This window comes from Pristiophorus japonicus, chromosome 3 (genome assembly GCF_044704955.1).
Source record: "Pristiophorus japonicus isolate sPriJap1 chromosome 3, sPriJap1.hap1, whole genome shotgun sequence".
Classification (NCBI taxonomy): domain Eukaryota; kingdom Metazoa; phylum Chordata; class Chondrichthyes; family Pristiophoridae; genus Pristiophorus; species Pristiophorus japonicus.
Genome location: NC_091979.1, coordinates 302381411 through 302396998, shown reverse-complemented (window position 1 = coordinate 302396998; position 15588 = coordinate 302381411). Strand labels below are relative to the sequence as shown.

The window sequence follows — 15588 nt, the reverse complement described above, 5'->3', positions numbered from 1 at the left end:
GATAGCCTTGAGGAAGAGTTCATAGGGGCGGGTCCCTTGAGCAGTATGTAACGGAACCAACCAGGGGGCAGGCTATCTTAGATCCGGTCCTGTGTAATGAGACAGGATTAATTAACAATCTCCTAGTAAAGAATCCCCATGGAATTTCAAATTCAGATGGAGGGTGAGAAAGTTGGATCTCAAACCAGCGTCCTAAGCGTAAATAAAAGAGACTATGAAGGTATGAGGGCAGAGTTGGCTAAAGTGGACTGGGAAAATAGATTAAAGTGTAGGACAGTTGATTAACAGTGGTGTACATTTAAGGAGATATTTCACAATTCTCAAGAAAAATATAGTCCAGTGAGGAGGAAAGTGTATAAAAGAAAAGATAGCCATCCGTGGCTAACTAAAGAAATAAAGGACAGTATCCGATTTAAAACAAGGGCATATAATGTGGCCAAAACTAGTGGGAGTACAGAAAATTGGGAAACTTTTAAATGGCAACAAAGAATGATTAAAAAAATGATTAAGAAAGGGAAGATATGACTATGAAAGTAAACTAGCACGAAATATAAAAACAGATATAGCAAGAGTTTCTATAAGTATATAAAAAGGAAAAGGTGGCTAAAGTAAATGTCGGTCCCTGAGAGGACGAGACCGGGGAATTAGTAATGGGGAACATGGAGATGGCATAAACTCTGAACAAATATTTTGTATCAGTCTTTATGGTAAAGGACACAAACAATATCCCAACAGTGGATAGTCAAGGGGCTATAGGGGGGAGGAACTTAACACACTCACTAAGGAGGTGGTGCTCAGTAAGATAATGGGACTAAAGGTAGATAAATCCCCTGGACCTGATAGCTTGCATCCTAGGGTCTTGAGAAGTAATGGCAGGGATAATGGATTCATTGGTTGTATTTTACCAAAATTCCCTGGATTCTGGGGAGGTCCCAGCAGATTGCAAAACTGCAAATGTAACGCCCCTATTTAAAAAAGGAGGCAATCAAAAAGCAGGAAACTATAGACCAGTTAGCCTAACATCTGAGGTTGGGAAAATGTTGGGAGTCCATTATTAAAGAAGCAGTAGCAGGACATTTGGAAAAGCATCATTCAGTCAGGCAGAGTCAGCATTGATTTCTAAAGGGGAAGTCATGTTAGACAAATTTGCTGGAAGTTCTTGAGGATGTAATGAACAAGGTGAATAAAGGGGAACCAGTGGATGTGGTGTATTTGGACTTCCAGAAGGCATTTGACAAGGTGCCACATAAAAGGTTACTGCACAAGATAAAGGTTCACGGGGTTGGGGGTAATATATTAGTATGGATAGAGGATTGGCTAACTAACAGAGAACAGAGAGTCGGGATAAATGGTTCATTCTCAGGTTGGCAATCAGAAACTAGTGGGGTGCCACAGGGATCAGTGCTGGGACCCCAACTATTTACAATCTATATTAACGACTTGGAAGAAGGGACGGAGTGCAACGTAGCCAAGTTTGCTGACAATGCACAGATGAGAGGAAAAGCAATGTGTGAGGAGGACACAAAACATCTGCAAAAGGACATAGACAGGCTAAGTGAGTGGACAAAAATTTGGCATATGGAGTATAATGTTCGAAAGTGTGAAGTCATGCACTTTGGCAGAAAAAAAAAATCAAAGAGCAAGTTATTATTTAAATGGAGAAAGATTGCAAAGTGCTGCAGTACAGCGGGACCTGGGGGTACTTGTGCATGAAACTCAAAAGGATAGTATGCAAGTACAGCAAGTGATCAGGAAGGCCAATGGAATTTTGGTCTTTATTGCAAAGGGGAAGGAGTATAAAAGCAGAGAAGTCTTGCTGTAGAGATATACAGGATATTGGTGAGGCCACACCTGGAATACTGCACGCAGTTTTGGTTTCCATATTTACGAAAGGATATACTTGCTTTGCAGGCAGTTCAGAGAAGTTGATTTCGGAGATGAGGGGGTTGACTTATGAGGAACGGTTGAGTAGGTTGGGCCTCTACTCATTGGAATTCAGTGGAATGAGAGGTGATCTTATCGAAATGCATCAGATTATGAGGGGGCTTGACAAGGTGGATGCAGGGATGCAGTGTTTCCACTGATAGGGGACTAGAATGAGGGGCATAATCTTAGAATAAGGGGCTGCCCATTTAAAACTGAGATGAGGAGGAACTTCTTCTCTCAGAGGGTGTAAATCTGTGGAATTCGCTGCCTCAGTGAGCTGTGGAAGCCGGGACATTGAATAAATTTAAGACAGAGATAGACAGTTTCTTAACTGATAAGGGATGAAGGGGTTATGGAGAGCGGGCAGGGAAGTGGACCAGAATCCATGATCGGATCAGCCATGATCGTATTGAATAGCTGAGCAAGCTCCTATGGCTCCTATTTCTTATGTTCTTAAATAAACATTCAGTTCTCTATAACTCATAAGAATAGGTGACTCAGGCAGAATAGGCAGATCCCAGATTGATCCATGGATCTCGCAGAGTTAGTGTAGTGGATCTCAGATGTGGCTATAACAGGGATGCTGCTGCCAACTTCAGTATCTTTGGCCAGGGTTCCTACTCCTAATCGCTATTTAATAACTCCTACTCGAAGTGGTCACCAGCAAAGGGCAGGTCCTGTGATGCAACCCAATGGAGATGATCACCAGTACTCAATGCAGAGGCTCTGATATCAATAATGGCCATTTAGTGTCATGTATGTATGCTTGGGTTTACTAGCCACCAGGTGGCACCACTGTCAGAGGTCACTGGGCTGTGCGCATGTGTGCGGGGCCCAGGTATAAAAGACCAGCCATCTTGTAATGTAATCGCTTTGGGCCCTAATAAAGTAGAGCCAGGTTTGTACCTGATCAGAGTTTACAGTATTCAGTCGATTGAGTTATTGCATACACAACATTTGGCGACGAAGTAACAAGAATCTTCGCATGCAAAAATGAGCACAATTGTAATTCTGGAGCGTTTCATGGAGGGAGAAGATTGGGCAGATTGTAGCCCGCTTGAACCAGTACTTCACGGCCAACAAAATGGAGAAAGAGGCAGACGCAGTTCGGCGCTGGGCGGTCCTCCTCACAGTTTGTGGTCTGAAAATCTATGGACTCAAAGAATCTCCTCTCGCCCTTAAGTCCAATGGACAAGGACTATGAAATATTGTGTGCTCTGGTACGTGACCATCTCAAACCAGATGTAGGCATCGTCATCTCAAGATATCGATGCTATATGCATGTACGTTCTGAGGGCCAGGATGTATCGGAATTCGTTGCCGACCTAAGACGTCTAGCTGGACCGTCTAAGTTCAAAACTGCGTTGGCAGATATGCTGCAGGACTTCTTTGTAATCGGCATCAAGCACGAGGTGATTCTGCGTAAGCTACTGGCGGCGGAGACGCTGGATTTGAGCAAGGTTATCACGATTGCCGAATTATGCATGATGATGGACAAAAGCTTAAAGGAGATATCATTGAAAAATCAGAACTTGGCAAGTCCAGTTAACAAGATAGTATCGTCATTTGGCAGAGCTGCATATGACAGGGTCTACCAGACTGCGTACGCGAAACCTGTGGCTGCTCAAAGTCCGCCAACGGGAATGAATCCGCTATCACCGTGTTAGCATTGTGGGGGAGATCATCGGCATCATCAGTGTTGGTTTAAACAGTATATTTATAAAGGTTGTTCGAGAGTAGGGCATCCCCAGCGCATGTGTCCGCAACTGAGCAAGCGTGCTGCGACACACCACGTGGAGGATGATGACCAGTCTAGCACAGATCCGGATATGCAATCTGAGATACCAGAGGAGGAAGTGTATGGACTGAATTCGTTCCTAACAAAGAACCAACCGATAATGATTAATGTAAAACTTAATGGTGTGCCGGTATCGACGGAATTGGACACGGGTGCGAGTCAATCAATAATGAGCCAGAGGACATTCGACAGGCTGTAGGATACTAAGGCTGTGAGGCCTAAGCTGAGTCCAGTCAATGCCAAGCTGCGTATGTACACTAAAGAACTCATAACGGTGATTGGCAGTGCAGTAATCAAGGTGTCGTATGATGGTGTGGTTCACGATTTATCGTTATGGATTGTTCCAGGCAATGGTCCAACGCTGTTCGGCAGGAACTGGTTAGAAAAAAATCAAATGGAATTAGAACGAGATCGAAGCGTTGTCGTCGGACGAGGATACTCAATGTGCTCAAGTGCTTAGCAAGTTCCCCTCGCTTTTTGAACCAGGCATCGGCAATTTCACAGGAGCCAAGGTGCAGATCCACGTGGACTCGGATGCAAGACCCGTCCATCATAAAGCTCGGTCAGTTCCGTACATGATGAGGGAGAAGGTCGAAATCGAACTGGACAGACTCATATCACCGGTCGAATTTAACGAATGGGCCAGCCTAATTTTTCCCGCGTTGAAAAGTGATGGCACGGTCAGGATTTGTGGTTGATTCCGGAGATGAGGGGGTTGACTTATGAAACATAGAAAATAGGTGCAGGAGTAGGCCATTCAGCCCTTCGAGCCTGCACCACCATTCATTAAGATCATGGCTGATCATTCACCTCAGTAGCCCTTTCCTGCTTTCTCTCCATACCCCCGATCCCTTTAGCCATTCAGGGTCATATCTAATTCTCTCTCGAATATATCCAATGAACTGGCATCAACAACTCTCTGCGGTAGGGAATTCCACAGGTTAACAACTCTGAATGAAGAAGTTTCTCCTCATCTCAGTCCTAAATGGCTTACCCCTTATCCTTAGACTGTGTCCCCTGGTTTTGGACTTCCCCAACATCGGGAACATTCTTCCTGCATCTAAGCTGTCCAGTCCCGTCAGAATTTTATATGTTTCTAAGAGATCCCCTCTCATCCTTCTAAACTCCAGTCGATCCAGTCTCTCCTCATATGTCAGTCCTGCTATCCCAGGAATCAGTCTGGTAAACCTTCGCTGCACTCCTCAATAGCAAGAACATCCTTTCTCAGATTAGGAGACCAAAACTGAACACAATATTCCAGGTGAGGCCTCACCAAGGCCCTGTACAACTGCAGTAAGACCTCCCTGCTCTTATACTCAAATCCCTTATCTATGAAGGCCAACATACCATTTGCCTTCTTCACCGCCTGCTGTACTTGCATGCCAACTTTCAATGACTGATGTACCATGAAACCCAGGTCTCGTTGCACCTCCTCTTTTCCTAATCTGCCGCCATTCAAATAATATTCTGCCTTCGTGTTTTTTGCCCCCCAAAGTGGATAACCTCACATTTATCCACATTATACTGCATCTGCCATGTATTTGCCCACTCACCTAACCTGTCCAAGTCACCCTGCAGCCTCTTGGCATCCTCCTCACAGCTCACACCGCCACCCAGCTTAGTGTCATCTGCAAACTTGGAGATATTACACTCAATTCCTTCATCTAAATCATTAATGTATATTGTAAAGAGCTGGGGTCCCAGCACTGAGCCCTGCGGCACTCCACTAGTCACTGCATGCCATTCTGAAAAGCACCAGTTTATCCCAACTCTCTGCTTCCTGTCTGCCAACCAGTTCTCTATCCACGTCAGTACATTACCCCTAATACCCTGTGCTTTAATTTTGCACACCAATCTCTTGTGAAGGACCTTGTCAAAAGTCTTTTGAAAGTTTAAATACACCACATCCGCTGGTTTTCCCTTGTCCACTCGACTAGTTACATCCTCAATAAATTCCAGAAGATTTGTCAAGGATGATTTCTCTTTCATAAATCCATGCTGACTTGGACCGATCCTTTCCAAATGCACTGCTATTTCACCTTTAATAATTGATTCCAACATTTTCCCCACTACTGATGTCAGGCTAACCACTCTATAATTACCTGTTTTCTCTCTCCCCCCCCTTTTAAAAAGTGGTGTTACATTAGCTACCCTCCAGTCCATAGGAACTGATCCAGAGTCGATAGACTGTTGGAAAATTACCACCAATGCATCCACTATTTCTAGAGCCACTTCCTTAAGTACTCTGGGATACAGACTATCAGGCCCCGGGGATTTATCGGCCTTCAATTCCATCAATTTCCCGAACACAATTTCCTGCCCAATATGGATTTCCTTCAGTTCCTCCTTCTCACGAGACCCTCGGTCCCTCTAGTATTTCCGGAAGGTTATTTGTGTCTTCCTTCGTGAAGACAGAACCAAAGTATTTGTTCAACTGGTCTGCCATTTCTTTGTTCCCCATTATAAATTCACCTGAATCTGACTGCAGGGGACCTACTTTTTTTCTTCACAAAGGTTGAGCCTCTACTGATTGGCGTTAAGAATGAGAGGTGATCTTATCGAAATGCATCAGATTATGAGGGGGCTTGACAAGGTGGATGCAGAGAGGATGTTTCCATTGATAGAGGAGACTAGAACTAGGGAGCATAATCTTAGAATAAGGGGCCACCCATTTAAAACTGAGATGAGGAGAAATTTCTTCTGAGGGTTGTAAATCTGTGGAATTCGCTGCCTGAGAGCGCTGTGGAAGCCGGGACATTGAATAAATTTAAGACAGAGATAAGACAGTTTCTTAACCGATAAGGGATTAAGGGTTTAAGGAGGGCGGGCATGGAAGTGGACCCGAGTCCATGATTGGATCAGCCATGATCGTATTAAATGGCGGAGCAGGCTCGAGGGGCTGTATGGCTCCTATTTCTTATGTTCTTAAATAAACATTCAGTCCTCTATAACTCATAAGATTAGGTGATTCAGGCAGAATAGGCAGATCCCAGATTGATCCATGGATCTCGCAGAGTTAGTGGATCTCAGATGTGGCTATAACAGGGATGCTGCTGTCAACTTCAGTATCTTTGGCCAGGGTTCCTACTCCTAATCGCTATTTAATAGCTCCTACTGTAAGTGCATGCATGTGGGCACCAACAAAAGGCAGGTCCTGTGATGCAACCCAATGGAGTAGCACACCAGCACTCACTGTCGAGGCTCAGACATCAATAATGGCCATTTTGCTACTAAAAAACTAACAGGTGCACTGTCACCTAGCAATTTCTTTAGGAGGAGAGAAAACTGTAACTGAAGTGATAAGATACTGAATAGAAAGCTGATGACCTCACATCGATTTCATTTAAATATTTTCCCTTCATCTGACTCTAAACTAATGATTCGATTTTTAAAAAACTGAACATAATCATATTATACTTTAGAACATTCGTTCACACTATATAGGGTACGGGAACCTCATGGTCACAGTATTGGACTAGCAACCCAGAGGTCATAAATTTAAATCCCAACGCAGTTGTGAAACTGAATTCAATAAAACTGGTAATTTGTGGGCTGACAGCAGAGAAATGACACTGAAAGTTGCAGACCGTCATAAAAAGCACGAGTGGTTCACTAATGTCCTTCAGCAAGTGACCCGCCGCGGATTCCTATCTGGTCTGGCCTATAAGTGACCTCAGTCCCACACTATGTGGTTTACATCCTCAGGGCAAGTAAGGATAGGTAATAAATACTGCCTTGTCAGTGTCACCCACATTGCAAGAACAAGTTTAAAAAACTAGGAGGTTACCACATGTCTAGTCACATGAATACACTACAATACTATGTCAATATCGCACTGGATCAATTGTGAGCATAAACAGTCCATTTTTATGATCACCTACCATTGTAGCGATGTTGACTTTTAAAAGTTATATGCTCCCATATATTTCACCTACACATTAACATTTTAAGCCTCTAAATATAAATCAAACAGAATAAATTACACATTAATTGAAATCTACTGTACTTACCACTCTGAAGTTTAATTTTATTATTTTCCTTTTCCTTTGTATTCCTGTATAAAGTACCATTAGGTTTTACTTCCTCCTCCTCCCTCTCAGCATCAGCCTTTCGCTTTTGCAAGTCATTTTGCCTCTTTTTGTAAGTTGGCTTAGGTTGACGTTTGATCCTGTGCTCAGATTTATTCTCGCTTTCATCTGAAGCATCACTTTCAGATCCAGATTCATAAATTCTTTTTGTTCCTCTTCTCGTTTTTCTTCTCTCCTGCTCAGTTTTCTCTTCCTCAGATTGACCTGTTTTGTCTGCATCATTTGATGTGGAAGCTAATGGACTAACTGTAATTCGCTTCTTCGCATCTTTTTCTGTCGTTTCTGTATTTTCCACTTTACTTGTGTTTTTGTCTTCTTCAGAGTGTCTAGTTAGCCAGGCTTTTTTAAGTTTTGTGTGATAACTAGGTTGGTTGGATTGAGTAATTTGGCCATTGGTGGCAGAATTTGCTTTATAGGATACATCTAGTGTTGCAGTATTATTAGGAGAGAGAGATGCTGAATGTTTCTCACTTTTAATGCCGGCAGACTCACTGTTATTAGCAGTAGTGCTTCCAGAATGAGCCATAGCCAGTGCTGCCTTGTGCTTCTTCAGCTGGTAGTAATCAGTTGTGTTTGAGACTCCTGTGTTATTCTGTGTAGTGCTTCCTGTTCTGGCATCAGCTGTTGAGAAAGATGCAGCAGATGTGGTATTAATCTTGCATTCCTGTATCTGTGTTCCGGAATGAGCTGAACTTTTGGGAATAATTTGTCCTGCGACACGGTTAGTGACGGTGGTGTAAGATGAACAATGAGTTATATTTGCTTCATTGCCACTTAAGATGTTAGCTACTGGGGCTGCAGAAGCTGAGGGGCCAGTCCTGCTATTGCAAAAAGAATTGGTAGCTGCCACAGATTTTGAATCGTTGCCTGGAAGGCAAGCTTTAAAGTTTTTTTCATGCTCTGCACCTGTAGTGTCCAAGTTCAGGTTAGGCAAAATGATTCTCCACACTTCTTTGACCTTTGATTCTTTAAGGTAATCTATTGGATTTGACTGCCTCTCTCTTCCAGAGTCCTTTGAGTTGGATTGAATTTCTACTTTATTTTCTTGCTTAACAGTGGAATGTGGTCTTACAATAACAGATGCTGGGACAACTTGTAATACGTTATTGTTGTTTTTCTCCAAATGGCGTACTGGCTTACCAAGACTTCCTGCACCAGTTTTCCAGCTGTCAAGTGAGGCAACTGCAGGATTGTTCATGTAAGTTTTCACATCTGCCCTTGGCTCTGGCAGTAAAGTTGGAGGTTTCTGCAGTTTAGAAAGCTTAGCAGCATTCACGGGCTGTATTGGAGTTAGGGTCGGTGGGGAGAGATTGCGATAGTTACCTTCTTTTCGTTCTGTAATGTGATGAGATGGAGGCTGGTAAACTGGAGCCCTATGTAAAGATGGCATTCCTCTCAGAGGGTTTGATGGTGTAATTGATAATTGTTCCCTGGTTCTCCTGTGATCAGTATTACTTGAGTTCGTAGCCTGAGAAGTCATTTGGTGGGAAAACGGTTCTGTAATTTTGCCAACTAACCCCTCACTATCAGGATGGTGCTTAATAAGTGGAGGCGGTTTGGAAAGAGTCTTGTTATAAGAAAGGAGAGTAGGTGTTGAAGGATTTGTTTTCTCAGCATAAGGATGTACTGTGTCTTTAGATAGATATAATCGAGGTGGCTCATTTACAACACTGTTTGACAAAGTAGTAAAATAGTTGCTCTGGGACATTGAATGAGGTACTGAATTCTTTGCTGTATAAAGTTCTATTGCACTATGCTCAGTTTCTCTATCTTGTTTTATACTCTGGGGTTTTGGGCTATCAGTAGGCAAAGATGGTATTCTAGAATAGGAATCTTTTACAATTTCATTTGTCTTGATTGCGGAAGCAAAGCGAGCAATTTCAATGCTCTCCTGCAGAATCCTACGGCTCTCGTCTTGGTATTTATTATGACTGTCACTTTGTTCCTGCGGTGATCTTTTCTGCTTACTCTGACAAAAGACAGTGCTCATAAACCCTCGAGCCAGCTGTCTTTCCAGTCCATGTGAATGTCTATCATGGTTAAATTCAGGGTTCATTTGAGCAGAAGTAACAGAATGTAACGGATCAATTAAAGTTTTCTTGTCAATTTCTCTATTCAAAAAACAAAAGAAACAGATTATTTAAAAATGGTATTATGTGATTTCCATGAAAGAATCTTCATACATTATGGAGAAACATATGGTATTCAAATTGCCGCAACCATTTTCCTTCAAACATCTGTGAGAATATTGAAAAGCACAAATATGTTAAATATTTTCACGTCGCAATAGTTACTATTCTTTCAATTGCAGCAATATTAAAACTCAATCGTCAACGAATCCATGTGAATACAACTTTTTACCCATCATACTACAAACAGAACCTGTATTTGTATACACTTTGATGACACAGCATTTGCTATAATATTTATAATTAGAAAGAAAGAACTTGCATTTATGTAGCACCTTTCATGACATCAGGACATCCCAAAGCGCATTACAGCCAATGAAGTACTTTTGAAGTGTAGGCACTGTTGTAATGCAGGAAATGCGACAGCCAATTTGCACACAGCAAAGTCCCACAAACAACAATGTAATAATGACCAGATAATTATTCTTATTTGAGAACAATCATTCCTTAAGAATACCCTGAAACTGATATCCTGTGAGGTATTGGCCCGGATTTTGCAGTAGACGTAACCGTTGAAGTTATGAACACTCACCGTTATTAAGAAGTAAATTGGAAAGCAACTTCCAGTGTCTGCATGTGCTCAGTTAAACGTGGAAATCAGGAGGTTGCAGTCTGAGCTGGGTACTTACCCACTAAATACACACTAAACACGGCAGAAAAAGTTAGGGCTTGTCCATTCTAGTGTAAATGAACTTTTAACGGTATGGTGAGTCTTATTTACTGCCAAACAACCTCTCAGCCACTGAAAATTTACTTTTAAAAGTGTGGAGTCTCATTCCTTCAGATTTTAATTATTGTTGGAGATTTTAAAAAATTTATAATCTTCCTTTGTCTCTCTTTATTTAGTTTTCTGTACATGATTTGGCATTGAATTAAATATTCTAACTTACACTTCCTGGTTTAAACTCTGCATGTCTCAGTGAGAAATCGTCAATTTTATTGGTTGAGGAGACCCCCTATTGCTTTCCCTGCTCACACAGGTCCCAGATCACATGTAGAAAGCGCCATGCTGTTTTGGCTCTCTAATTAGTGCAGGTCGCAGTGTAAAAGTGTAATGAACGGCACACTGTTCACAAAATCCAGGCCATTAATCTACCCTATTGTGTCTTCCTTAGCACCACTTCCAAAATGTTTTAACAGTGTCACAGAAAGGAATGCTTACTCTTTCTGATGATCTACAGTTGCCTTTGACAAAGGTGGACTAAAACATGAGGCCAATTTCAAGGGTCGATGAGGTTCAGCACTGGCAGGGCGTACAGGGATGTGGCTCAGTAACCCCAGACTGTCAGCTGAGGTCACAGTGGTGTGGTGAGGTAGCCAAGGACTGGATGCATTCTGTTGCAAAAACACAGATGGTATACCAATAAATGTTACACTCTCTGAAGTTGACTGCACATCTACTGAATACAATTATTTGTTCGCGTGCAAATGAAATTTGCTTTTCACACAATTACAGCAGCAGTGACAGCTAAAACGATATTAAACATTAAAATAATACAGTAAAATATTTATCTTCTTAAAAGTAATTCTCTTTATAGTAACCCAGTTATTAAGTCTTACCCCAGCTGCTTTTCAGCATTAAAATATTCACGTTAGCTGGACAATGATTTGCTGAATCTGTTAGACACCTCTAATTTCTGCCAAAGCTAGCAAAGAAAAATCATTGGGGCTGCCCGAAATGGGTTGCACCGAACGCTTTAGAAGTGTTTTTTTCTGCCATGTTGGATGAGGTGGCCTCTTTCGCGAAATTTAGCTCTATCATTTTTTTTCAGGCGGACCGGAAGTTGTTCATAATGGGAGCGGAAGTGGGGCGGTAAACAGAAGATCGACCACTGGAGGGGCGGAAGCGGAGGCAGGACGGAGTGTCCGCCGCCGCTGTCATTCAAGAGCGGTGATGACGTCATGATGCGTGTGTGCTTCACCACGTCTCTCCCCTTCATTAAAGGGGAGAGCCGCTGCTAGTTCTGCGAAGATTTTAGTTAGGTCCACTGGGCCACCAGGGAGGGTTTCAGCTGGGCCAGCAGCCTGGCACCCAAGAGGGAGTGCCAAGCTGCCTGGCTGAACCGAGGGGCATAATTATCCGGCCGATTTGGAAGACGGCCAGCAAAAAAAAAAATGGCAGTGCGCCCTCCCCTTTAATAGCTGCCGTGCAGCCATGTCCCACAACAGAAAACAAAGTGCACTGACAGAAAAAGCTCAAAGATTTTTTGTGCTGAATATGCATGGAAGTGCGGGAGATCGGTAGTGCGCCCTTTGATGACGCACTTAGGAGGGGTCGGCAGTAGCGGTGTGGAAGTGGGGATCGCCAAACACATCACCACCACCCCCCGCACCCAGAGGTAAATTTCGCTGGCGGCGGCCATTGGACTCCAAGTCGGTGCCCAGTTGACTTCGCCGCTTGGCCGCCACTTTCCAGCGGTAAGCAGCCTTTTCGGGAGGCTGAATTTCGGCCCCATTATCTCTTATCAAACATCAATTCTCTGATAGCAAGCAGTAATAATTTTCCCAAATGGTTAAGTATGAACATACGAAAACAGACAGGAAAATATCAAATTGTCCATCTCGACTGCCCCCATTAAAGGCACACTGCTCCTCATTTGTTTAATGCCTATTAAAATTAACAAAAAAAAAGATAAAAATTTAAGGGTATTTCCTGTCAAAATTATTTTCCCTCCCTTACAATTCCATTGCCTCTGGCCATAAAGGTGGGCAGATATCCTGCTCCCAGGCCCCTGTTGTTCTAGGCTGGCTCCCAGGAATTACACAATGTTCCCTCTGATTTTCTCTCATCCTCTGGGAGCAGCAACTGAGGTCAGGAACTTGACGAGAGTATCAAGATCAAAATTATGCCCCACTTAGGGAATGGTGCTTTGGGTCTTCAATGTGCTGCACCACCCGATTAAAACAAATCTGTGCTTAATTTTCCCAAAATACAAATCAATAACCAGCTATGCATTCATTCTTTGTGAAAGCAATAGATTCAATCTAAAGTCCTCCCTGATTACCCCCAAAAATTAGCCACTCAAGCATGAGATATAAATCGCTAAAACATAAAAAAATAATTAAAAAAAATTTGGCACCCTTTCAATCAGAATTCATTAAAAGTTTGGGGTGTTTTTAGATTGACTTTTTAGTTGGTACTATTCATCTCAATAACAGACTACAACTTTAAAATAATATTTATTAAAGCAACTTAAGCAGTTAATGTGCAATAGATTGTATCCACCAAGGTTGAAGACTGATTTAAAATGTGACTGTGAACTACTCACAAATCCTCACATTTGTACTAGACAAAACATAACAAAGGAACGTACCCGCCTCAAAGAAGCTTCAGCATTCACAGGGTTGTTAGGATGGACCCACTTAGGCGAGGTCATGCTCAGACCCGAAGTCAGATGACTGCCATTTGGATACTGCCAGATAATAGGATAGAGTCCAAGCTGGTTGTAAGGAGCAGAAGGATGGGTCTGGCCAAGGAGTTGAGGTGATTGTTGCTGTAAAAACTGCTGCTGGCTGTGTGCCAGTGTTAAGGGGTTTAAATTTCTTGCATGTACAGAATCTAAATGCCCACACACCAAAGACGCTGCTGGAACTCCCGGTAACACTGCAGGAAGAAGGTGGGAAGAGTGAACAGAATGGGGTGGGGCACTGCTGAGAACATGAGCATTATTAGGAATAGAAGTCCGTGGTGAACCAGAAAGATGATGTGACGCTGCTCTTAGAGCTGGATGAGAACTATGTGTGGTCAAGCAAGTTGAATGCGATGAGGTATGAAGGGGATGAAGATGTGGGTGCAAATATGGAGACAAAGGTTTAGCCCCAGTGTCAGGCCCAACCAAGGCTGGATCCCTATAAACTGTAAAACGCTCATTCTTATCAACAATTAGAGGGCTTTTTGTAGTTTCCACAACTGTCCTTGTACCCACAGGTTGAAAGCTGGATCTTGACAATTCATTTTTACATCTTGAAGTTGGTCTGGAGACTGAAGCAGCTGGGTTGCATGGATAAGAGATTTTAGGCTTCAGTGTATCAGATGAAACGTTTGCTTTATTTGGTTTATTGACTTCGTTGGTAGCATGAATATAAGCAATGGATTGTAGTCCTGAAGCATTAGATGGTCTTTCCTTTTCTGATCTGCTATTGCTTTCATTAACAGTTGAGAATGTGTTAACTTGAGATTTGACTTTACTGCTAATTTTGTTGTTCAAATGCAGATCTGCCTCTGGTTTTCGAATCTCTGAAGTGCGCTTGTTTATAACTGAGTGAATTGGATTGATAAAGTTTATTTCCAGTTTCTGAGTTGTTAGACTGTGAGAACGGATGCTCGCAGCTTTATGAAGCAGATTGTCTGATAAAGTTCCATTACTGATGTCAGATTTAGATTTCTGTACAAATGGTTTCAGCATGGTATCTGGAGAAGTTTCCACACACACAGATTCACTAGTGGTTTTTACTTCTGCTATGCACCCTCCAGTTACTTCTTGTGATTTTATATTCTGTTGATGACCAAACTCTGTCTTTTGGAGATCAATTTTCTTCTCAACTGGTTCAGGCCTCTGTGTTTCATTGTCCTTCTTAACCTCCTGCGTCTCATTACAGAGAGATGAGTTAACAAATATAATCTGTTCCTCTGTCCCTGGGTTGTTCTGGGACTTTCCTTCATCTTTACTGTCATCTGAAGTGATCTTATTTTTCAGTTCCATTTCTGAACTTTGCTCAGATGAAAAATCCAAGATTGCTTTAATAGAATTTTCAGACTCGCTGCTCTCGGTATCTGAGTTATGATCTGCTTTTATTCCTTCTAAAGTCACTTGCTTTTCGTCCTCTTCTGGCTTTCTCCTTTTATTAACAGACTGCTTGGTTTTGTTCTTTGAGGATTCTGTATGAAAAATTTGTGTTAGGTTATTCCCAGTTGCTATAGTTTGCAAATATTCACTGAAAGGAAACCACAAAATAAAATTTGATTTTTACCTCCTTTTACAGGATTCTCATATTTCTCCTCTTTTATCTTATCCTCCTCTAATGTACTGCCATCAGATTCTTTCCTTTTGTTTGAACGGATGATCCGTTGTTGCTGCTGACTCTGCTTTCCTGATGCAGTCTGGGAATTCATCACTGGCCGTGGACTATTTGCTTGTGCACGTGTATAATGACCCTGGACATGACCAAATAACACTTTACATTTAACCACAAAAAAATTTATCATTTAAAACAAAAAGATTTCAATAAACTTCATTCATCTAAAATCAGAATGTATATTTTAGTGGAAAAATGTGATCGGTAACCGACGGGAACATTTCTTCCGTCTGCATTTTATTTCATTGTATTCCAGCCAAATATAGTCAACGATTTACAGATGTGATGCTACAGATGTCCAACAATTTGAATTATATGAATAGGGATACTGGATTAAAGAAATGAAAAAAGGCCAGAAAGATTACTCAGGAGATTACTGTAAAGAACAGATATCGTGCTCTTGCCACGCTGCAATTTCAGATAATACAAACAAAGAGGTTGGCAATGCGCCAGAAAAAAGGAGAGAGACAAGGAACAGACTGGGAGACAGAATGGATTTGTTGCTAGAAAA

The 15588-nt window shown here is 42.1% G+C and overlaps 1 protein-coding gene across 6 annotated transcripts in view; it reads right to left on the bottom strand.

The window, feature by feature from the left end:
* The window catches only part of jmjd1cb (jumonji domain containing 1Cb), a 445070-nt gene that overhangs the window by 74177 nt on the left and 355305 nt on the right, over positions 1-15588 (bottom strand). For all 6 annotated transcript variants that reach the window (XM_070876841.1, XM_070876842.1, XM_070876843.1 and 3 more), the window contains 4 exons: positions 14973-15156; positions 13316-14880; positions 11164-11336; positions 7735-9923 (listed from right to left, as the gene is read on the bottom strand). In XM_070876841.1, the coding sequence (XP_070732942.1) occupies positions 7735-9923; positions 11164-11336; positions 13316-14880; positions 14973-15156 (4111 nt within the window). The remainder of the gene's footprint in view (positions 1-7734; positions 9924-11163; positions 11337-13315; positions 14881-14972; positions 15157-15588) is intronic.